The following is a 24,922-nucleotide window of genomic DNA, read 5'->3' as shown; positions in this document are numbered from 1 at the left end:
TATATTAAAATTGTAATTCAACACACATAGTACAATAAAAATTTAACATGGGAGTGTCGAGTATAATAATTAAAGCAAAGAAAAATCTTTATTTTCTTATTAATTACGCGTCAGCATATACCTTGCGCGTATAGATTTAATTTAGGTACGTATTAACGGGGCCATAACGCTTTTTCCTAGAAATCAAACCAAGGAAGCACCGATAGCAGCTGACAAGTCATCATATGATATATATTTAGTTTTTACGATAACAGTCACACTAATGCTCAATATACCTACGTAATAATACTTATAGTAAAGTGTGGACATGAAAAAATCTGGTCGGTTTGAATGCGATCTGTCGGCGTTCATTTGTTTTAAAAACAAAAAAAATTATGTCAAACCTTACTGTCAATACTCGATTCTATCAATCTGTTTCGGTATTTTTATAATATATGATGTAATTAAAAGAATGCCGTCCAAAGAACTTGCAATACGAAAAAAAATCGTGAACATGTTTCAAGAAAATCTAGGCATTTCACAAAACGACATTGCTAAGTGTCTGAAAATCAATAAATCGACGGTACAATCGGTACTTTCTAAGTTCAAAAAGGACTTGACTGTGGAACGGAAGCAAGGAAGCGGTAGAAAAAGTGGACCTGTGGACAAAAAAAAGGCAAAGAAGGTAGTCGAGTGTTTTACGAGAAATCCGGGCATATCTATCCGAGATGTTGCAAAAAAGTTGAAAGTGTCCAAATCGTATGTGCAGAAAATTAAACGTTACGAAGGTTTAAAGACTTATAAAGCTGTAGTCAGACCTAATAGGTCAGAAAAACAAGAAAATTCTGTCAAATCACGCTGTAGAAAATTGTACGACCAGTTTCTGACAAAATATGATTGCCTAGTCATGGATGACGAAACATACGTCAAGGCTGATTTTAATCAGTTACCTGGGCAACAGTTTTATGTGGCAAAAAATAAGGCAACTATTCCTGATGAATATAAAAAAATTAAATTATCAAAATTCCCAAAACGTCACATGATTTGGCAAGCGATATGCTCCTGCGGTAAGAGGAGCAAAGCTTTCGTGGCTTCTGGGACAATCAATGGAGAAGTTTACAAGAAGGAGTGTCTGCAAAAGAGATTGCTGCCTTTCATCCAACAACATACGGGTTCTGTACTGTTTTGGCCGGATTTGGCGACATGCCATTACAGTGCGGTTGTCATGGAGTGGTACAGAAATAATAACGTAACCGTAGTACCAAAACAAGCAAATCCCCCCAATTGCCCAGAACTGAGGCCCATTGAGAAATATTGGGCCATAGTGAAAAAAAATCTAAAAAAGTATAAAACGGATTGTAAAGACGTTAAAACTTTTAAGGCGAAGTGGCAAAAAGCTAGTAAAGAAGTTTCTGATTATGTTGTTCAGCGAATGATGACGAAGGTGAAGTCTAAAGTACGTAATGTCATACACACGCATAAACTTGAGTAACTTTTGTATTGTATTTTTATAGCCTCTGACATGTATTATTAGTAAAAAAAAAGTTACATTAAATTTCGTTTTATTGAGGAAATTACAAAAAAATATGTACGACCAAATTTTTTCGTGTCCACACTTTATAATACTGGCACAACGCCAGGGTCAAATACTTTTCTACTAAACAAAAAACGTTTGTTGTATTATATTAAAGTGAACATACACCGTTATAGCTTCGCTGGATGATTTTGCTAGCGGCGCGCTAATCAATTTGATTGTCACGAAAAACTTCAAAACCTAAAAAATGTTGGGCAAAGTGAATGTTTCACAAGCATGTCTGACATAATGTGTGTTATGCTATGCGCTCTGAAAATACAGAAAGAATAGAAACATAGAAAGAATTTACACAACTGTTCCATTTTATTTCAAACTCACAATTTCAAATTGTTTTCTCAAAGTTTACATTGTATATTTAGACAGTATTCATGCCACATACTCGTATTACAAAATTGGATTTGATATTCTAGGCGAGTTAACAGTGCCTAAACTAATTAGAATTTTCATTTAGCTCACACACAGCTCAGATATTTCCCATTATTAAACTCCTTTAATAGGGCTAGGGCACCGGGAATATTAAATACTATGCACAGACCAAACACAGGCGGTTTTCTGTGATTCTATGTCATAAAGCAGTTCAAATTTGCGCAGTAATAATAAATAAATATAGGCGTTGTACCAAACGTCATTGTTTAAGTCGATTATAACAATGTTTACGAAGTTCGCCCAAAAAAACTTGTAAACATTATATCTTTCCTTAATGCCAGCATGCTAACAAAATGCCATTATAATTATTTCCTCTTGGATGGGCCTGGAACTTTCAATCTTTATCTTTGATTTTTTGCCGAAAATTTACTATTAAATCCCCTAAGGCCCATCCATACAAATTAAAAATCCAGAATTTGCCACTGAAATTTGAACATATAATGTAGGAAATAAAGTTAATTTTGCGTTGTTGAAAAATGAACGCAACAAAGCAAAAGCGTCTCTGTTCCAATTGAGTAGGATATCAATTTCATTTAACTAAAGAGTTTCTATAGGAAGGACCTTGGGCCTTAGGAGTTAACAAATAAGAACAAAGAACCGGCACTTTTACAACCCGCTGGCGCCAAAAGGGAGGTCATCTCCCAAATAAAAATTTAACGTCTTGGTAAAACATTATAATCACTTTATTTCACGCTGTCCCTCTTCCGCTAAGGAGGAATCTAATACATACGATTGTGAGGCGATGACAATCAGATTGAATTGAATTTTAAATTCTATGTTATTAAAATTAACAGAATGCAGGACGAGGTCAGCGTTGACGGCCTTTTAGGCGTACTTTAAACAAAAATGAAAATTTAAACTTTATATAATTAAATTTTGTTTGACTTGGTGCCTGGCCTGGATAAATCCGAGCTTATGTTTTATAAGCATAGAAATAAGTGTCTAAAAATAACAATTTAAGTATGTTTTTAGGTATACGTACCTATATTTTTTTATGGGACCTATAGGTATTATTCTTATAAAGCTACTTATAATAGAATAAGAGAATTTATTTCTTGTAATAATTATTTCATTATTCTGGTGACTGTTTTTACTTAAATTATCAATTAAAATAGCTAGCATGTTATCTAGTGGTACTGATTAGAATCTCGCGACAGAATATCAAAGGAAAACTTCTAGTTGTGAGCCCTCGACTCACAACTTTATCGACTCGACTCGACCTCGACTTACGTAAACTTTATCGCGTCAATCTCATTCGCGCGGCTTCAGCGTCCCGCTCAAAACACGGCTCCAATCCAAACAAGATGCAGTTTGTTTATTTGAACTGCGAAATAATCAAAATAAACGTTTAAATTTATCTCCGAATGCCATGAATATTCCTGTTAGTTTTGGAATGCAGGAAGTGAGTCAGGACGTCAAGGCGGTCATCATTCAAAGCTAACGAGTGGTGCCGCAAGGTCGACGCAAGCGCTCGCCAGCTGACTCACGCGTCTGTCATTCACCCGCGCACGGCACATGCAACGCGTGTTTTCCCGAAGATTACCGCAGGTGAGCCGTAAAAAGCGTAGGTAAACCGCGTCAGCCATCACTATCACTGCTTATTTGCGCGAGATTATATTTATTCCCATGCCTAATCTCTAGACCGCTTTTGAGTTGTTATAGGCGGGTCATTGTGATGCAACACTTCTGTTGGGTTACAATGTATGCAACCGGAGGGATAGATTTTATTCGAACCGCTTCCCCAAAGTAAGCAGTAAGTAAGCAGTCAGAATATCATCATAGGACAGTAATATCCGAAATTGGTATACTACAGCAATACATGGGCAAGAATTTTCCAAGATATCTAATCAGATTAAAAGTAGTGCCGTAGGGACAAGTGTGCTATCCAAGTAAATAAACTCATATTTATCTGTGAAGTAACTATACAAAGAAATCAACCGGGTATACTGTCATGTGTCTAAATACAGTCATAATCACACAGATTTTGATAATGTACCTGCAAACAAGAGGTTAATAATGTAACAAATAGAATAATTAACTTATACCATCGCCCACACTATTCCAAATGTACATCGGTGAACCTTTGTAATAAGTAATTAAAATTCAGTTGAATAATTTTATTATGTCAGCACAATTTTCAGCTGTTACGTTTTCAAGTCAAATATCAATTCAAAACAATATCGAAATTAAGCGCACGTATGCAAAATATTTTCTACTTTTAGACTATAATATTTAAATGAACTTATTCATACTGTTTTAAACAAGAACAAAGCTGATGCCCATCAAATGCTGGTTACATATCAGAATACCGAAAATCGATTTACCTAATGTTGAATCACCTATGCTCGTTTTACCTATTTTTTTAAATACCTAATGATCAATTAACCTAAGCTCATAACACCTAATGAACGAATTACCTATTGCACGTTTCACCTACAATTGGTTTACCTAAGCTCAGAATACCTATGCTCAATTCACCTAAAGTTGAAACACCTAATACTCGAAATACCTAAAGCTAATATACCTAATACACGAAACACCTAATGTTGATATACCTAATGCACGAAATACCTAAAGTCGGTATACCTAATGATCGAATTACCTAAAGTTAACATACCTAATGAACAAAATAGCTGAAGTCGATGCACTTAATGAACGAAATATGTACCTAAAATAAAAAATATAATTATTGTTTAGTAGAATATTACTAGGACATACAACATTTAGTATACATTTTTTAGATAAATCATTCAATTGGCTATTTTTTATTATAATATAAGGTCTAGTCATTTATCAGAGTCGAGATAGGTGCGACGACGAGTAAAGCGAGGAGGAGCGTGTTAGGTTAACTGCGACCAAACAGTGCCAAAACCGACTTTTATTTCATCGTCATGATGTTAACTTACAAAAATTAAGTTTTTAATAAGATAGGATAAGATAACTAATTTTGTATCAGACTTACAAAATCATTCTACTACCTAAAAAGTAGCGTTTGAAAAAGTGTATTTTTAAGTTGTTATCCGAACAAACAGTTTCTATTGTAAGATTGGGAAATCATACGAATTATTGGGTGGAATTGCCACTTGATCATTCGGCAAAATGATATGAATTTTGTTCTAGGTATATAGACTTTAGGTATTCCGTGCATATCGATATTAGGTAATTCGTGCAGGAAGTATATCAACTTTAGGTATTTCGTGCGATAGGTTTAACAGTTTTAGGTATTTCGTCCATTAGGTAAATCAAGTTTAGGTACATCGTTCATTAGGTATATCAGCTTTAAGTGTATCGTCCATTAGGTATATCAGCTATAGGTGATTCGTGCATTAGGACGTATAATAGCTTTAGGTGAAACGTGCAATAGGTAAAACGTGCATTAGTTATATCGTGCATTAGGTGTTTCGTCCATTAGGTTATTTGAGCTTAGGTATTATAAACTTAGGTCAGTCAATGTTTAGGTAAAATGTTCGATAGGTAATTTAAAAATAGGTGAATCAAGCATAGGTGATTCAACATTAGGTAAATCAGTTTTCGGTATTCTGATATGTAACCCAAATGCTTATTATAGCTTTTCATTTATATTTCCCGGGTCATTATTTAATCAATGCTTATTGCATCTTCCAGTATGAACAATAAAGGTAAAGATTATTTTACAATATGTCATATTAAGATTTCTATTAGTTTTGTAAAGCTAAAAAAAAAACTCATACATATATTATGGAAATAATTTTTACTTTTAATTACGAGATTTAAAATTACATATAGGATTGAATGGAATAAATAATGACATACATTAGCATTCGTCTTTTATAGCATAACCATGTCTAAGTATTATGTTTTTAGGTAAGTATAAAAAATAAGTTTAAAAACTAAAACCCGACTACTGCAAATCGCGCTCTAAAAAGTATGAAACAAGATAGAATTCTTATCTAAAATTATCAAGCAGGAAATATTATAAATGTTACCATTTTTTTTATATAAAAATATAACGTAATATAATTTACTGATTTTTTTTATATATTTACAGAGATTCAGAGGATAGCCGTGGTCGTATGCCACGATTATAAATTTAAAAGTAATGTGGCATACGACCACGGCTATCCTCTGAATCTCTGTAAATATATAAAAAAAACAGTAAATTATATTACGTTATATTTTTATATAAAAAAAATGGTAACATTTATAATATTTCCTGCTTGATAATTTTAGATAAGAATTCTATCTTGTTTCATACTTTTTAGAGCGCGATTTGCAGTAGTCGGGTTTTAGTTTTTAAACTTATTTTTTATTTAATAAATTTTGGGGTCATGATGTCGTTACTAACTTTTTGACGTCACTTTATATTACTTTTGCGAGGGCGTCCTCAGTACAGAAATGCACGCAGAGCGCCGCCTATATCGGGCTACGCCCGACTCCTTTAGTGCCTATGAGGGCGCCGACGGCGGCCGTCTTTGGAACGCGTAAGTCGGGTTACGCTCTACAATTTTAGTACGAGGGCGCCGAAGGCGCCCGGCTTCGGAACGCGTACGTATCTCGTAAAAAAATTTACTGTTTCATACATTTTGGCTGATCAGGACTTCTATACCTATTCACGTTATAAAATGTTGCAGGACATTAAAAAAACACCATGTATAGCGGCCAAACAAATTTCTTTTGCAAAAACCTTCTTGTATCGCCATAGTCGCGTAACACGCGGATAGAAACCAGAGCGCTTGTAGCTAACCGAAAATGTAATGTTTTATCTAGCGCATGCAAGCAAAGCCGGGTGCAAACGCTAACAATATTTATATATTTGAAATGTGCTAATTGAGCTCTTTCCAATGATGTATAACACATCATCATTACTTAATTTTAGTTTTTTGGTTCGTGACTTTATGACCTCTAGAGGGGGCAGTGTTCATTTTTTGGGACGCCATATAGCCTATAACCAGCGGACGATTAAGACGATTCGAATGACACATCGTATGTTAAATTATAATAAGTACTTTAGAAGTTATGAGGGAACAGATGAACATACATACATACATACATACCCACATACATACCGGTCAAAATCATAACCCTCCTTTTGCGTTGCCGTAGTCGGGTAATAATAAGCAGCTACCTACTAAATATAAATATTAAATATAATAATATTTTAGATATATTTAGGGTTGTTAGTTTTAATTTAGTATTATTTATAGATGTATTTAGTTCATAAGTTATTTATTTGTTTTTCTACTGTCTTTTTCCTATGAAATAAATTATTTTCGTTCCATAATATAACATGTCTATAAACACATCAAACGATAAACACATCAAAGTATTTTAAAGGCTGCAAATAGTATGGGTTATTTTTATTAATATTATTTACCCTTACTCTAATTTGACTCTTAGATGAATACGCGTGAAATCAAAATAGCCTTTTTAGTGAATCTAATTAATGAGTTAACGCATACAATTTCAGCGATGTATGTTAGAATCTTCTTTAATAATTCATAAATTAACTATAACCTTGTCCGTTAGGACTTACCGCAAAAGGCAGACAGTGTACCAACAGTCTCTAACGTTTTAAAAATATTTTGCAACTCAAATAAGATTTAAATACTAAAGAGAAAATGAGTGCGTACATTTATTTATCATTGCGGTGTTCACTAAAATATTGAAGTAACGGGGGGTCTAAAATATGTATAATTTTATGATTCTGAGTATGAGGGTTTCTAAAGTATTTATCTAAGCACTAATGGAGCATTCCATGAAATTGTCTACCGTTTGTCCCGTACAAACGCGAATTTTTTGAAGATTTGCGGGTCTAAGAGTTTCCTTTGCTATGACAAATGGTCAAAATTATGCACAGAAAAATAATCGCCTGCTTTAAATGCCGAAAAAAAATTCGCAACATAGGAAATAAAATGCGTTTGTACGGGACAGCCTGTGGAATGCTCCTAATTCCGATTATAAAATAATATTAAATGTTTACGCATCTTTTATACCAGACACTTTTTGAAAAACTGAGAGTTGTTACAACTTACCCCGTAATTTTTTTTCAATACCTGGTCGAAACAGAGCTCGTATGCACATCTACTCGCTTCAATGTCTGGCGGGCAATGGCGGTGTTTACGTTATTCCTCGAGTAATAAGAGTCATTCAGCAACAAAAAATTACAATGTTTTTAATTCCACGTCAAAATTGAGCGTTTACTACTTAAGCCCCCGGCTCCCCTACGTAGAAGTCAGGTTCAAATTCAAATAATTCTAGTAGCACACTCAATCAATTTATCCTTTACTGTAGATTGGAATTCCAATTCATAAATGAACTTTCTTTGTGTTCTATTTACCCGGAAATTAAATTAAATCCTTTGAGAATTAAAGGATTCTAAATGATCGAATCATGAGTTGACATATCTGGCAGACATTGATTTAAAAAAGCTTGGCTTAGCTTTAGTTTTACATTTGTCTAAGGTTTCACACAGTAACTAATTACATCCAGACCAACGTCATCATTGATTTTGGCAAATACCTTGAAAATTTAATTCGTACAATAATGTTGTTTATTTTATCAGCGACTTATAGGAGACTCATTTTAAAACGAATCTACCTAATATAACATCTCTATCTCGGCAGATAAATGTTTCTTCGTTACATTACGCCCAGAAAAATCGTTGTGATAAGGACGCTAGACCGGCCGCGATCGGGCCGAAGCTTCCGGCGCTTAGGGGCGACCGAGGTGAAAGGTGTGCGTTTGTTAGCTCGCAACTTGAACTAACAAACGCACGCTATTGCGAGCTCACTAACAGTTATTAGATTACAAAAAACCGACAATGTCACAACTGTCCTCTGTCACAACTCACCTCGGTCTCCCTTTTCTATGACATGACAGGCGATCACGTGATGTTTTCTTCTGAATCTTCACGTGAAGCTGGCGAAAAGTAAAATGTAGTATGAATCATCTTTCAATTTGTAACCCTTTATCCATCGCGTCAGATAATTAATGTCCCCTAATAAACACTTATCAGGTACAACTTTAAATGACAGAGATTGGCAACTTTCCTTCTGAATGTGGCGTATCTGGCAAGTGTTAGCACCCACCATATACTAATCTAGCTGCTATCATATAAATCTACGTGTAGTGCGCCATGATACAGAATAAAACAAATTTTAATGATATGTATTAGAGCTGCTCATAAATATGTTTCAGGATAAACGGAAAAAAAAACTGTAGAGTTAAAGTTTATTCCATTTTTGTGAAAATTGTTTTGAAATACGTAAACATATTAGCACTAGCGATTAAACAACAACTTTGCCCCCTTGTAAAACAAATAACTATTGCAATTTTATTAATCTTAAGCTTAATAAATAGATGTGTCCGATAGTGCAGGAGTTCATATAAAGACCGTGGCATTTCTACACGTGTATTTTTTAATGCATGTAACAACACACAACGTAAATTGTTAAAATGTAATTCAAATTATCGTAATTTCTAAATTACTAAGGTGACAATAGCGTTACCAACAATCATCAAATGTAGAAAGACAACACAATTTACAAATGGCAAAATTCGATGTTACGAGTACCGTGTTCACTCACCTTACATTTACGCTTGATAAATAAAAGGGACGCAGTCACCTTTCCGCAATCAAATCATAAGAAGCAAAAGATGATGTAAGAAATAATATGAATAGGAACAAATAATAAATTCTGTAGATACTAATGAGTAAGGACTCGTACACCGCGAAATATTTTTTTAATATTTTTAGATATCAAACAGCATTATACGTGGCTACTAAGTAACTTACTAAGTAGCTTATGACCACTAAGTAAAGTGGGTACACACACACGCACACACATACATACTTATTATTTATATTTATAAATAATAATTACTTACGGTGCATTTAAAACAATAAACGCAGTCTTATTATATTACTTATAGCGGAGGCAGTTATAAAGTTGTCCCAAAAAATTTTTATTAAGCTATGAGCTTCATCACATATGTCCCTTGAGTAATTCTAAGCATTTCAAGCCTGGGAGGCAATAAGAAATGTGCGTCTACTCGGATTTGTAATGGATTCAAACTTTCGACCCCTTTTTAACCCTGTTAGGGGATGAATTTTACAAAACGCTGAAATTACTTTTCCTGTCTTTTAATAATATCCCCAAATACATAGATTCAAGTCCCGCGTTCGAATTTTTTTTTTGATATCCATACAAACTTACGACCCCTTTTTCACTACCTTAGGGGATGAATTTTCAAAAACGCTGAAATTAGTTTTCTTGTATTTTAATAATATATCTTTTTACTAAGTTTCAAATTCCTATCTTAAAATAAAACTTGAACCCCATACAAACTTTCATCTCCTTTTTAACCCCCTTAGGGGTTAAATTTCTCAAAATTGCTTCTTATCTCTTGTACAATTTATAAATGTAATCTAGAGTGCAAATTTCAACTTTCTATCTTTTGTAGTTTCGGCTCTGCGTTGATGAATCAGTCAGTCAGTCAGGACACTTGCATATTGTATCCCACCCTCCCCGACTAGACGCACGCTTCTTTTTGCCTCCCAGGCTAGAAATGCCTAGAATTACTCAAATATCAGATGTGATGAAGCTCATAGCTTAATAAAAAAATTTTGGGTCATGTATGGCAGCGATACATAACTGATTCTAGCATTAGGCTTTCAAAATTATGTGTAGCGAAAAATCCGCCCGGTTTACAAAAAATATTTTTATCTTTCACACAACCCGTCTGCCAAACCTGATATAGTCGCACCAATAAAAGTCTGCAGCGGATTTGATACCCACGCAGTGGAAGTGTTACATAGAAGTTTGACGTTTAAAATGATACTTGCACTGGTGGGCTATCAAAATCGCTGCAGACTTTTTACGGTCTAACTTTAGGCACTTGCAAAATTGAATCGACAAGTCTTGACCATCGACAAGTATTTCAACGCAAAATTTTCAGAATGTTTGATTTAGGTGGGACTTAGATCATTAAAATTATTAGACTTCCGCATTTTGTTCATTTAAGATGCCTTATGATTTAAGATTTTTTAAGTATTTACATATTTATAAGAAAGTTAAATAATTTCACCGTTCATATGTCGAACAAAAGGCTATCGACATTCTTTGCAAAGATTTTAGCACGTCTATAAAAGTCTTCGTTTTAATAACGACCGAATCTTGAATCCAAAACGAACATTCGACTTCGGTTTCAGCAAATCCGGTTTTGATCGGATACTACAACATAGAGTAATAATGCTGAACGATTATGAAATAAACAGTGCAGACAATATTGCAAAGATAGCTACCATGCCGGGTAATTAAATTTCCCTCTTTGATGTTCGCAGTTGTTGGCATATTTTCTAAGTACTTTTCTTATTTATTCTACTTAGATTCTTTTCTTTCATTTCCTGGATCTACCATAAATAAGAACTTAAAATTCTTAAAAATGATTTTTTCTTAATCATTAGTTCAGTTAACTTTTTTGCCTATATATAATTTCAAGAGAAATAAAAATGTAGTTGCTACATTTTAATTGCTATTTCATCTTTGAAGACAAATATATAAATTATATGAAGTCTGCGCCACAGAAGGCTTATCGTTATTTTTTGTGGTAGGTAGATACCTACCTAGAGACCTACTAGCGAACATGGATTTTTGAACAATTCTCAACGAGGCACTATATCAAATATTTAATATCCAGGTAACAAGGTATATACCATTATAATACCATTTTAGTTCTAATGTGAATAATACCACTATTATTCACATTAGAACTAAAATTATTACAATTGAACATAATTTAATCGACATAATTAGATAAAAATAATTGATGTCGGCCATTATCTTTCCAATACCTCATGTGAAAAGTGTATTTTTAACCCAAAATCGACGAAACTTTATTTCCGCTCCGATATCGCCACATCGCACCGGGTCGCTTAATACCCTGATATGCAAATAATTCACGTCCAATGTGAATGCCGATGGGGTCGAAAAGTGCTCGAGTGGAGACCACGGACTAGCAAGCGCAGCGTAGGACGTCCATCCACAAGATGGACAGACGACCTTGTTAAGGTCGCCGGAAGACGCTGGATGCGGGTCGCTTCCAACCGGCACGTATGGAGGTCCAAGGGGGAGGCCTATGTTCAGCAGTGGACGTCTTATGGCTGATATGATGATGATGATGAATGTGAATGCCGCCTTACTCTTTGTCACAAGAAGACAGTCGCTTACCGAAATTTACTTAGGACCAAATCATTGTACAAATACTTTATGTGCGAGTAATTTTGTAACTGGGTTTGAAATCATTGTTCAGTACGAAACAATACTATTATTTACGGTCACGTATTTGAAACGGTTTCAAGTCCTTTATTGATATTACATGTAAAATTTAACTTTGGTAAATGTTATTTTATTTCTATTAGGACTGTGTAGGGGTGTGTGTTCTACTACTACTGTATTGATATGAAATATATATGTATAATATGATACAAATATTTTTTTCGTTGGTCTTCGTGAAAAATTTAAAAAAATACTCTTATTAAAAAAAACATGTGTTAGATATGTCAATAAAAATATGTAGGTATTATTACTTCATTCTATTATGATCATTTTTGATTTCATTTGGTTATTTAATTTATTTATTAATTAAATAACATACTTTTCAAGACACCAACCCGAAACACCCTCTTGAACTAAGATCGGACTAATTGCTAATTTGAACTCTAAGCACGGAGAATAAGTTGCATACCTACATTGAATAAATTTTAACTATTCTGTACTTTCTTTTTAAACGTTCGTAACACACGACTGACACGACACGACTGAGCAGAGGGCCTACCGCAAACCGCGTTCGACATGTTGCCTCTATGTCGCACTTGTAAATTCGTACGTAAGTGTGACAGGGAGGCAACACTTCGAACGTGGTTCGCGGTAAGCCCTCAGCTACTACAATGTGGCAAGAGATGCGGGATGAAATGGCATCACACATTGTATAGCTAGTGATGTAAAATAACTACTATTTTAGAAGCAATTGCGATCAAACGATCTTACCCTCCATCGGATCTTACCCGAGTATGGGTACCTACCTTTACCAAATCCCTTGTGTCGCGCGTGGGGAACTTTTTAGCCTGCTCATACCCTTTAACAGGAATACAAAAAAAATCCTTCGTATTAAATTGTTTAAATTCATAAATGACTAAGGTAATCGAGGACAATATTTTTTCTGCGTATTGTTCTAAAACCTAATAAGAATGGTTGATTAATAACCATCTACATCAATATTTCTTATTTTTGTTTCCATTTCCAATCGGGCCCTGCTTATGGCTCCTCTGCACGATGGGCCAACGCCGGCCACTCCAAGGGACGCGTGCGTTAGAGGGAGCAAGTGATACTGCTATCTCATTCTACCGCATGGCTGCGTCCCTTGGAGTGGCCAGCGCTGCCCCATCGTGTAGAGGAGCCATTACGCCGGCGACATTCTTCGTCTTTTATTCCGAGTCATGCTAGTAGGTACTGGCGGCCTAGCCACGGTGACAATCGCTATCGCTTCGCCATCGAATCGCTTTGTGTCTCTCTATCGCTTTTCTATATAAGTGCGACAGTGACAGTTGCGTTCGATCTCTACGGAGTGTGAGCGATTGGCACGTTGGCTACGGGGCCAGTACAGCGCATCTATTCTAGTCCCAGCCGCGTTGCCAAGTCGTATTGATTTGTGATGGACATTACCACGACAGAATTACTGGCTAATAAATGTTGTCAATAGAACGGCTGCTATTCTTCAAGAGATTTAAATTAAAATGTTTACGGGAATTCATCGTGACGCGAAATTGGTCCTTAGTTACTAAGAGACAGTAAATATATCAAAATGTAGATTATGGAGAAATATATACTGACATAAGAAATAAATGCAAAACTTCCAGTACGAACCGAAATCTATTGTTTCCGCGGCGCCATGTCAAAGTCAAAGTCAAAAATACTTTATTCATGTAGGCCTAGTAACAAGCACTTATGAACGTTTTACATAATAATATATTATCTTAAGCTAATTATCAGAGCAATTTATTGAAGTTAATATTATTCCATAGTAATATTGGATTATTATACAGATCAAATTTAATACTAAGAATTTCACAAAAAGATCGTCAAACATAAAAAAAAATTGTATAAAAAATACTAGTCTAGAATGTTTCTAGAATAAAATCTAAATGTCAATAACAAATGTCAATAAAACTTAACAAAGAAGTACATACATTGAATTATCTATTTCGAGTCACCATTAATCCCACGTTGTTTTATCACTCATGTAGTCTTGTGTGGTATAATAAGCTTTAGAAATAAGTTTACGCTTTACATAATTTTTAAATTTTTAATTGATAATTCAGTAATATGGTTTGGAAGTTTATTATAAAATCTTACACAATTACCCATGAATGATTTTTTAATTTTATGGAGCCGTGTGAAGGGCACTGCGAGCTTATGTTTATTTCTAGTATTAATATTATGAATGTCACAATTTTTCCTAAAATTAACAATATTTTTATGTACATACAGAATATTCTCATAAATATATTGACAGTGCACTGTCATTATGTCAATTTCCTTGAATTTATCTCTAAGTGAGTCTCTATGGTTCAATTTATATATTGCTCGAATAGCCCGCTTCTGCAGAACAAAAATGGTATTTATCTCTGAAGCACCGCCCCACAGTAAAATACCATATGCCATAATGCTATGGAAGTAACTAAAATATACTAATCGAGCTGTTTTCACATCAGTTAACTGACGGATTTTGCTCACTGCAAAAGCTGCAGAACTCAGTCTACTCGAAAGAGTAGCAATATGGGGACCCCACTGAAGTTTAGAATCTAAAGTTATACCAAGAAAAACTGTACTATCAACTAATTCCAATTCCTCATTCTTCACAATGACACTTGTTTGCACATGCCTTACGTTACTACTAGTGACAAACTGAATACATTTAGTCTTTTTCTCATTTAACAATAAATTATTAACATTGAACCAATTTACTACCTTTGAAATAGCATCGTTTACATCATTGTACGCTTGTTGCTGTCGTTTGACTTTGAAAATAAGTGAGGTGTCGTCTGCAAACAATACTATGTCATGGTGGGTCTTTACAAGGAATGGCAAGTCATTTATGTAGATAAGGAACAGGAAAGGCCCCAATATTGACCCCTGTGGTACACCCATAGAGACCAATGACCCCGGTGATCGCTGTCCACTCACATCGACCCTTTGTATTCTACCATTTAAGTAGGACTTAAGTAAATTCAGTGCCGATCCTCTAACTCCATAATAGTGTAGTTTCCTGATCAATGTTTCATGACAAACGCAGTCGAACGCCTTAGATAAATCACAGAAGACACCTAAAGCATCTCGTGACTCCTCCCAGGCATCGAAAATATGCTTAATTAGCTCAACACCAGCATCGGTTGTTGAGCGACCCCGTGTGAAACCAAACTGCTTATTATGCATTAAATTATTGCCGTTAAAATGTCGTACTAATTGTGAAAGAACTAATTTTTCAAAAATCTTGCTGAATGTTGGTAGCACAGATATCGGTCTAAAGTTAGTGGGGTCAGAGCTGCTACCAGATTTAAACAAAGGAGTTATTTTACTATGTTTCATTAAATCAGGAAACTCGCCGCAATCGACACTGTTGTTAAATATAACTACCAAGTCAGGCGCTACAATTTCTACTAAGGATTTGACAGCATGGACAGAGACTCCCCAGAGGTCATTCGTTTTTTTGACATTAATTGATTTAAACGCCTTTATTACATCTGAGGTACAAACATGTTCAAAATGAAGGTCTCTACAACACTCTGGAGCGTTATCTTTTAATAATGTAACAGCAGATGAGGGTGATGAATTTAAATCCTTAGTTGTGGATACTGGTACCTCGGTGAAAAATTTTTCAAATTCAGTAGCTACTTCTAAATTGGAATCTATAATTTTGTTATCAATATTTAGTTTCAGTTCTTTCATTGTGTGTTTCGAGCGACCAGTCTCCACATTAATAACTTTCCAAGTTGCTTTAATAATGTCCGGACTATTTTTAATTTTCTGACTTAGATAATTCCGCTTAGCTATATGACAATCTATTTTAAACTTCTTCGAATATTCCTTGACATGTTCTTTAAATTCATCACTCGTATTAAACCGCCGTTCCTCATACAAAGCATACAGTTCACGTCTCCGTTGATGTAAGTCCGCAGTAGCCCACTCACTAAAAACAGATGCACCACTAACTACGACCGATTTTGAAGTAAATATCGCGTTATAATGTTCCATAAAAGTTGTTGATTATTACTAATTAATTTACAATGACACTCGTGTCAATTATTTTTTTCTATAAGTAAGGAGGGTAGCTCGACATATTGATGGCAGAATTATTCTGTTAGGTAGTAAAGTGAACCTGCTAGATTTTTTTAAGTTCCATGTATCACGGGTGTTACGGTGCCAAGATAAGGGTTAATAGAGCTTGTTACTTTTTTTACAATTTATACTCGGTTTAATTGAAATCAATCCTTTCTTAGACATTTCTTCAAAAGCCAATTTTCTTTCTAGTAATTCTGTATAGTACAATCAGCATTAAAAGTAATGGATCAATTCAGACTACGTGCCAAAAGCATCTGCTATCAAAAAATCTAATCAAATCAAACTTACAGAATTCGTACAATATATATTTCTTGCAATTGACATTGATAAAGAAAAATATCTAGTCATTCTAGAACGTATATAAATTCGGTTGTTTCCACTAAATCTCGTAAGAATTGCTATCTTCGAACGTTTTCTCGTTTTAACGGCGCGATTCGGGAAATGAATTAGAGATTAACTAGATACGATATAGTAAAGATATGTGACGTCCCACGGGTAAGGATACTTTATGGCGGCTGGCGCTTACGCTATTATTAACGCCGCCGCTTCAATATTATTGCGGCGCTATGCGACGTAAGCGCAGGCCGCCATAAGGTACCATTTTCCGTGGAACGTCACATATCTTCACTAATTCATATCTAGTGACTCTCTAATTTATTTCCCGAATCGCGGCGCCAGCCGCCATAAGGTACCTTTTGCAGTGGAACGTCACATATTTTTACTATTTCTTATCTAGTGAGTCTCTAACTCATTTCCCGAATCGAGCCTCATGTAAACCGTATTTGTTCCAGAGTTCATCTTTAACAAACCTGATCTCGGCGTTCGACACTAAGGCGCAGTCACACACGGAGGGCCAGAAAATATGCGCGTTCAGTGGACAGTTCGACAAAAACGTCAAACCAACATTCTCGAGGGAGGAATATGGAAAGTAAGTTATTTTTAATCAATGAACTTATTGAATTTAAATTAAAAAATAGAATACTTTCAGTTAATTTTCACATTAGTACCTCCATAGTTTTAAGTGTTAATTAAATTGTCATAAAGATTAATTAAAATAACTGATATTAAATTACGTAGGTTTACAAAGAAGGAAGGAAAATTAGCAGGTTACAATAATGCATTGTATTAGAATTTAGAATAGGTACCGATCTAAAAATCTGCAGTAGGTATACTAAAATTACACTACATTATTTTTCATGATAGAAATGTAACTAAACGCAACACTGTCCGTCTGAAGGTGTCATTATTATCCGACCAAGAAGACCACCAGTGGACGGGCAGCAGCTTCCTTCAAATTCGGTGTACCCAACTGCGATCGCCAACCTGCCTGCCAAGCGTGGCGACTATGGCATTCACCCCCATCCGGCACGTATTGAGGTCCAAGGGGGAGGCCTATGTTCAGCAGTGGACGTCTTATGGCTGAGATGATGATGATGAAGAACGTTTTATGTATAATATTGCCAAGACGAGACGATATGGCTCGCACTGTCAAAAACTTTTCAAATCTCATATCGTCGAGTGACAAGCAAAAGTCACTAACTAACACCATTGAAATTATTGGACAATAAACCTTGTTACATGTCTAATAAAGTGCATTGTTACTTTAATTTTTTGATAGTACTTAGTGACTTTTGCTTGTCACCCGACGATATGGAGCCAAGATTCTAAGTAACTCTACGCGCCCTAACTCTAGCAGCTTTAATTTCACCCGCCTGTCAGTTAAACGCAAAAGGGGACAGTTCCGAACAACTGACAGGCTAATATCGTCCGTAATCTGTGAGCCCCTTCAGTCAAAATATGAGGCATGCCCGTTTGCAATACAAATAAAGATGAAATAGAGCAACAAACTCGCTATGGTACGGGACGGGACAGACGTAATGAAAGCTCTATAATGAGCACCTGTTTAAGAATTAATAATATAATCTCTATTTACTTAGAATTAATAATATTTATCTTAATTATTGTTTATCATATTAAACGTTTCGTTACATTCCTTCGTTTAATTATAACAGATTCTGTTACTAAAAAACGTGGAAAATTAAATTTCACAGAGACATTGATATCGGATAAGTGCCTCTGAAATTATTTATTAGAAGTGAAAAAGTTCGGCGTCTCAACTTATTTGAAAATCTAGACATGATAAGTATATTATACCTAAGTAAATACTTACAATTTATTAAATAACGGGCCTCGAAATAATCAATTGTTATTGTGACTGGCAATAACTGTGACACGAGTAAATTAGATTATCGAGAAAACCAATTGAAAGGTCTTTTAGAGGTCTTTTAGATTAAAATATTTTAATATTTGGATATATTTAAGTTACTTTTGTATGATTATTTATGTACCATTAACCTTTTGTTTAATAAATATATATCTTTTATTTTCTTTAAAAAAAAGGAACCAATGAAAGGGACCAATAGGTAGGACCAATACTAATGTTAATACTTTTGTGTTATTTTCTTCTTAATTTCCATCAAATTTAAGATTATGAAAATACAAGTGATTACAAATGAGTTGCTTGTGATATCAAATGTAACATTTGTTGATTCTCACCAATAAATTAAATAAAAACTATGTCCAAAAAATGTTTTGTGGTAAATAATTGTGACACGTTGGAGAACATAGCCGTATGACTGTGGTATGAATCAAAGCAGCTAAGACTAATTTCCTAAATCGTTAATGAATTCGAAACTAACACGTCAAAGTTTTGATTGACAGTTTGTTAATAAGTTAATAATCAGAACAGACAATCGGGGATCGCAAAATATGTCCTATTTAGACATTGTAATTTCATATTATTCTTGAGATAAAAATAACATGGGTAGTTATAGTGATATAGGTATCTTCTTGAAATCTAAAAGGTACAAATTATTTACTCATTTAGCGAACCATTTCGTCTTCAGTTCAGCCTGCTGGCTTTTGACAGAGGAATTATTATTAAACGTACCGTTTTCAAGGTTTTCAATAAGATTTTAATGTATTTAGGATGAATAAAATTAATAACTAAGGTCACCGTCCCAATTATGGACATGCTAATAGTTGACATCATGCTGTCAAGTAATTATTTTGCTAATGACTTAAGTATTTGCAATTCACCCATGTACTTGTACATACTATTGTTCGGTTTTTTTTAACATTACAAAGAAGGTAAGTGATCTTGACATGTCTTTTAATTGAAAAACGCTTTTTAAAAATCATTAACCATTACTTATGAAAGCAGAAGAATATAAATGATCGTATTAGATTCATAATTGTTACATATTTGCCGAGACTTATTTTTAAAACGTGTTTTTCAATTAAAAGACACATCAAGATTGTTTACCTTATTTATTTTTTTCATTTTGCTAAAATAACGAACTGTTGGTCAGTGATGAGGATTCGGACGTCTACCTTATTAATTATATATGACTAAAAGGTATTATCGTACCTAATTAAACCATCCCTTTAATTTCAGACCTATCCCTGGATCCATGACAGAGCTGAGAGGCGCAGAAGCACAGGCGCGAGTATGCACAGAGATGAAAGAGCTGTGCGAGATCATTAATCAATACGGAAAGCCCCCCTGCAAAGGACTACTGCCTCCGGAGCTACACAATGCCACAAAAGTAATCTCATTCGGGGAACTATTTTCGGTGAGTTTTGCCACAGGCTAAGTTTTACTTAATCTTATTAGATTAAGTGGCGTATTTGCCACCTGAAGTATAATGGTTCGTTTCAAAATTTTGTTATATTCGTATTTCCATTGTAGGGTAAGACCACCAGTGAATGAACACTTAAGCAATTATCCAAGTTTGAAAAATCATTGTTCAGCATTCATTAATAATTGGAATAATTAACTGCAATTTAATCAATCTTCATTTAATAAATAAGAAAGTAATTTCTGCGATTTTTAATTACTTTCATAGTTTTTGAGTTATACCAGAATTTACCAAAAACTACCCAAAAACCTAATGAATGAACATAAAAACTAGTGAATGAACACCTAAAACCCAGTGAATGAACATTATTTAACTCTTTTTAATTAGCATAACAAAAGCATTTTTATCACAAATACCGTTTCCGGCTCTATTTTAATAGGTATAGCGATAGCGTTTATATCTTTTTATCCTTCCATATTGACTTCGAATCGATTAGATGGTAATAAAATGATGGTTATTCACCAATAACATAGAAACCCGTTACATATTAAAAGGAAAAAATAAAATCAACCATTAAAACAATAGAACCAACGTGCATATTTTGATGAAAAGGGGTCATGCTCACCAAATAATGCTTAAAATAATAAACTTGCCACTGCATTGTTCGTGGTTACACTGTTCATACATAGAATTAGTAGAAATTCAATAAATGAACAAGCCAAATTTTGTATTGTTCATACATAGGCATGACAAATCTAGTAAATGGACTATAGAAATTTGGTTTGTCCCAATACTGGCTAAATGAATCAGAATCGTTTTCTATGCAGAATCACAAAAAACAAGCTCAATACGATTGCGTTTACATATACATTTGGGAAAAAAATGAAATCTACGCGACACCAGTAAATGAGCACACTGTTCATTTACTGGTTTCAGAACATTTGATGAGCCAGTAATGGAACTATAAAAAATAAAGACTTAATCGCATAATACGCCGACAAAGTGTACATAAATAGAACGTTCAGCTCTTAATCTAACCAAATAACTAAACTTTGTACTGGTAAAGATTAAATAAGCACTTCATATGTTGCTCCAAATGTACACTGTTCTTATCTGGGATCTAATATTTCCATACAAAACTTCAAATCCAGAAATACGTAAACTTCAAACGCCAGTCACATCCTAACTGGTCGAAAATAAATTTATTACGCGTTGTCATTGCATAGGAAATAGAGTTGTTAAGAAGAAAAAAAATAAGACAAGTGGAAGAAATTGCTATATTTCTTAAACGTGATTTTGTTCATTCACTGGAGGGTTTACCCTACCTACTTAATGAAAGTTGTATTAATTGTACTTTTTACTAATCAGAATTCAGAACACCATGTCGAATATCTCCATAAACGAATCCTTACTATTTATAATACACCTTGTTTGCTTGCATTATTTTATTGATAACCAATTCGAAATGAAAATCACTCAAAATCAAACCGATTATCAGTGAGTCTGCTTAATTAGCGCAAGCAAGCGAATCGAGGATTGAGAGAACCGTGATATCGGGAATATTTTGTTATTTTATTAATGAACACCTACACAAATAGATCGTTTTAAAATAAATTAATTATACCTACAATTTTTCACTTAAAACGTGAAAAAGAACCTTGTGAGAATTTGTATTTTAAAGAAGTCCTGGAACATCAATATTGCCCTTGAAATTATCCGAATAAAAACTGGCAAATAAAGCACTCGATAACAAACGGGACCCTTGGTTACCATTGAACTATTATTACTACGTATAGATAGAAACGTCACTTTTGACACAACAGAAATCAGGAAGACAATAGGTATACGTTATATGCGCGTATTTTTCGCACATTAGCGATCGGATAAACATTAAACACCACTTGATTTCGCTATTCTTGATTTGGCTTAGTTGAAGTGGAGTGTTCAGTTTCAATAGGGATTACGGAACATTACAAGATGAGTAGGTATTTAGGTCAAGTAGGGTCAGAGGTACCTAAGCCAATTTGCGGTGAGTAGGCCGTTTCGAATAAACGGTCTCTTGGTAACCAATCGTAGGATTGGTTATCAACTGTAGAGTTGATACCTTTAATTATATACTCATGTTTTCTGCATTATGCTGTTATACATATACCGCATATACGTGGGCTGTGCTGAAAGTTTCTATAATGAGCCACTTAGTGAGCCACGCAGTGAAAAATAAACGTTTATTGTTTAAAAATCGCTAAATTTAAGTGGCAGTGGGCGGGGCACATTGCACGTAGAACCGATGGACATTGGGGCGAAATGGTTTTCGAGTGGCGACCATGTACCGGAAGACGCAGCGTGGGTAGACCCCCCACAAGGTGGACTGATGACCTGGTCGCGGGAGTCCGCTGATGTATGCGGGTGGCGCAAGACCGATCATTGTAGCACTCTTTGGGGGAGACCAATGTCCAACAGTGGACGTCCTCTGGCTGATATGATGATGATTATTGTTCAAAAATATAACTATTTTTATAACTATTTCTTGAGGTAGGTCAGTACAATAAAATTTAATTGGGTATGTACGATCAGGAATGGCGTCAGTTTGAAAAATGTATGTCGTGCTTTTTCATAATTTTAACAGAATAAATTTTTCGTGTCAGAATTTCTAAACGACTACAAAGTTATACCAGGCTTCGAGTAATATCTTATATTGAAGCCCACTCACTTATTGTGCGACTCTTTGTAGTAAGTTTTATAATTTTAGTAGCTTTCGTGTTAGTCTGACGGATAATCGAGAAGATTGTCTTTCAACAGCAACGCTCTGATTGAAAAAACTTCTATAAAAATATCATCAGATTCAGCCGACCATATTCAATAACAAATAATAATAAAATAATTTAAATTCAGTCCTTACTACGTAGAATCTGTTTCATCTATTCTCCAATTATTCCTATATAGAGTCCTTAAATAATTATTTATTTATTTAATTTTTCCTACCTCACCATCCTGGTAGGTATGTACTTAAGTGGTATAATGCTTCAATCGGATACAATGCATCATAGCCCGGACAGATGTGTACCATCGAACTCAGTAGCGTCCAACTGTGACGTCACACATTCCGCGACGCGCCGCTTTCACGGTCGACATTTTAAATTTGGAATCCGTTTACCAAAGCTACCGCGTAATTAGCGACGCCGGCGCACCCTAATATGGACGCGGAAACTGCCCGTTTAAAATAAACATTCCGAATACTTGCGTAAATTACTGTGTGCAATATAAACCTTGGCCGGATGAGTATAATATCTAAATTTGCACTGCGTCATACGGCGAAGTAACCGGACTTGACTTTTATTTATGTAGCAATCGATCGATTTAGATTTGAAATCAATATTAATGATGTCTGCCAGCTCGAAATTTGAATGTGAAGTCGGAGTATTGACTTGATTGAATTCAAAGTGTTGGTATTGTTTACACATACTCGTTTGAAAAGGGCTTCCAACGCGCAGCATTATATGTATTTGGAATCAATTTGATTTACATTCGCTGAGTGCATTCCCGTATTTGAGTAGGTACCTGCAATCTACATGCACTCAAGCTGTTCCTACGAAGCCTGCGTTGTAGATATAAAAGTATGGCTCCTGAATAAACGAAGCTGTTCCTATATGAACGCTTTTGATTGAAACAGAACTTATTTTATGGTAACATATATTAGTAGGTAATAACATTCAACATGACCAACTTTTAGAATAGCTTTGATGGTGTTCCATTGGCAACTTATGACGCCCACTTACAGTGTATAACAACAGAAAATTGTCGAATTTTAAAGTCGAACAACATAGCGCTGCATACCTTAAAAGTGACAATTTCCAACGACAGCTGCACTACTGTTCATTTTACTATGGAAATTGACAATGACAGCGACGCGTTCAGTACCGGTAGTGCAACTGCGGTTAGAAATGGAATGTTACCATTATTCTAAATCTGTTCGTACAAAGTGCTATATACAAATGTTATTGTTACAGATATACACAATGATCTCTGACAAGCTCGTCGGTATTCTTTTACGGACCAGAAAACACCACCTCACATTCTTTGAAGGCGAAGTTTTATTCCAGGTAAGGGATTCCGCAGTTTTATAAAAAACTATAGCGACTTAGCGACCCGCCCCGGCTTCGCACGAGTTAACAAATTATACCTACACTTAAATCTTCCTCAAGATTTACTCTGTTGATATGTGAAAACCGCATGAAACTCCGTTTACTAGTTTTCGAGTTTATCGCTAACAAACACACAAACAGACGCGGCGGGGGACTTTGTTTTATAAGGTGTAGTGATAAGTAAATCTGATTCGTTTTCAGATTGGCATGCCATGAAAATGATTTTTTGGGAGTCCTAATAAAGACTCAATAAACAATTATCGTTCAAGAACAGTCATACCTAATTGTGTCGCTTAACTTCAAACTCGGGTAAATCCATTGGACCCTCTCAGCAAATATCTACCCTATTACGTTTTCTTAATACCAAAATCGCATAATCTGACAGATGGATTTACCCGAGTTTGAAGTTAAGCGACTCAATTAAAGTCACTATGAAGTCCGAATATTTTCCGAGATTTCTAATTTAATGGGATTTTTGTTTGATGAAGAGTCTTTCCGCTTAACTGTTAATTAAAAATAAGAATATTACACATCATTGTTTATGGTTGGTGAAATTGCTCGAGAATCGCGTATGACTAAGCTATTTTTAGTACTTGGCTGAGGCGTGTCACAACATAATGATGTAATAGGTATGGCTAATACGTCAGTACGTCCGGTGAATACGGAGAAAAACCTGCAGTGGGCATTTACACAAACTAAAGACCCGATTCGGGAAATGATTTAGAGATTCGTTAGATATGAAATCGTCGGGTGACAAGCAAA

General features: G+C 34.9%; 1 protein-coding gene across 1 annotated transcript in view; it reads left to right on the top strand.

Annotated features, from left to right (window-relative positions):
- LOC134669225 (actin-binding Rho-activating protein-like) overlaps window positions 1–24,922 on the top strand; it is a 37,042-nt gene that overhangs the window by 6,378 nt on the left and 5,742 nt on the right. Inside the window, exons 2-4 of the mRNA XM_063526739.1 lie at window positions 17,169–17,305; window positions 19,835–20,012; window positions 24,026–24,118. Coding sequence (XP_063382809.1) covers window positions 17,169–17,305; window positions 19,835–20,012; window positions 24,026–24,118 — 408 coding nt within the window. The remainder of the gene's footprint in view (window positions 1–17,168; window positions 17,306–19,834; window positions 20,013–24,025; window positions 24,119–24,922) is intronic.

The sequence above is a fragment of the Cydia fagiglandana genome, chromosome 12 (genome assembly GCF_963556715.1).
Source record: "Cydia fagiglandana chromosome 12, ilCydFagi1.1, whole genome shotgun sequence".
NCBI lineage: Eukaryota > Metazoa > Arthropoda > Insecta > Lepidoptera > Tortricidae > Cydia > Cydia fagiglandana.
This window is presented reverse-complemented; position numbering and strand designations above follow the sequence as displayed.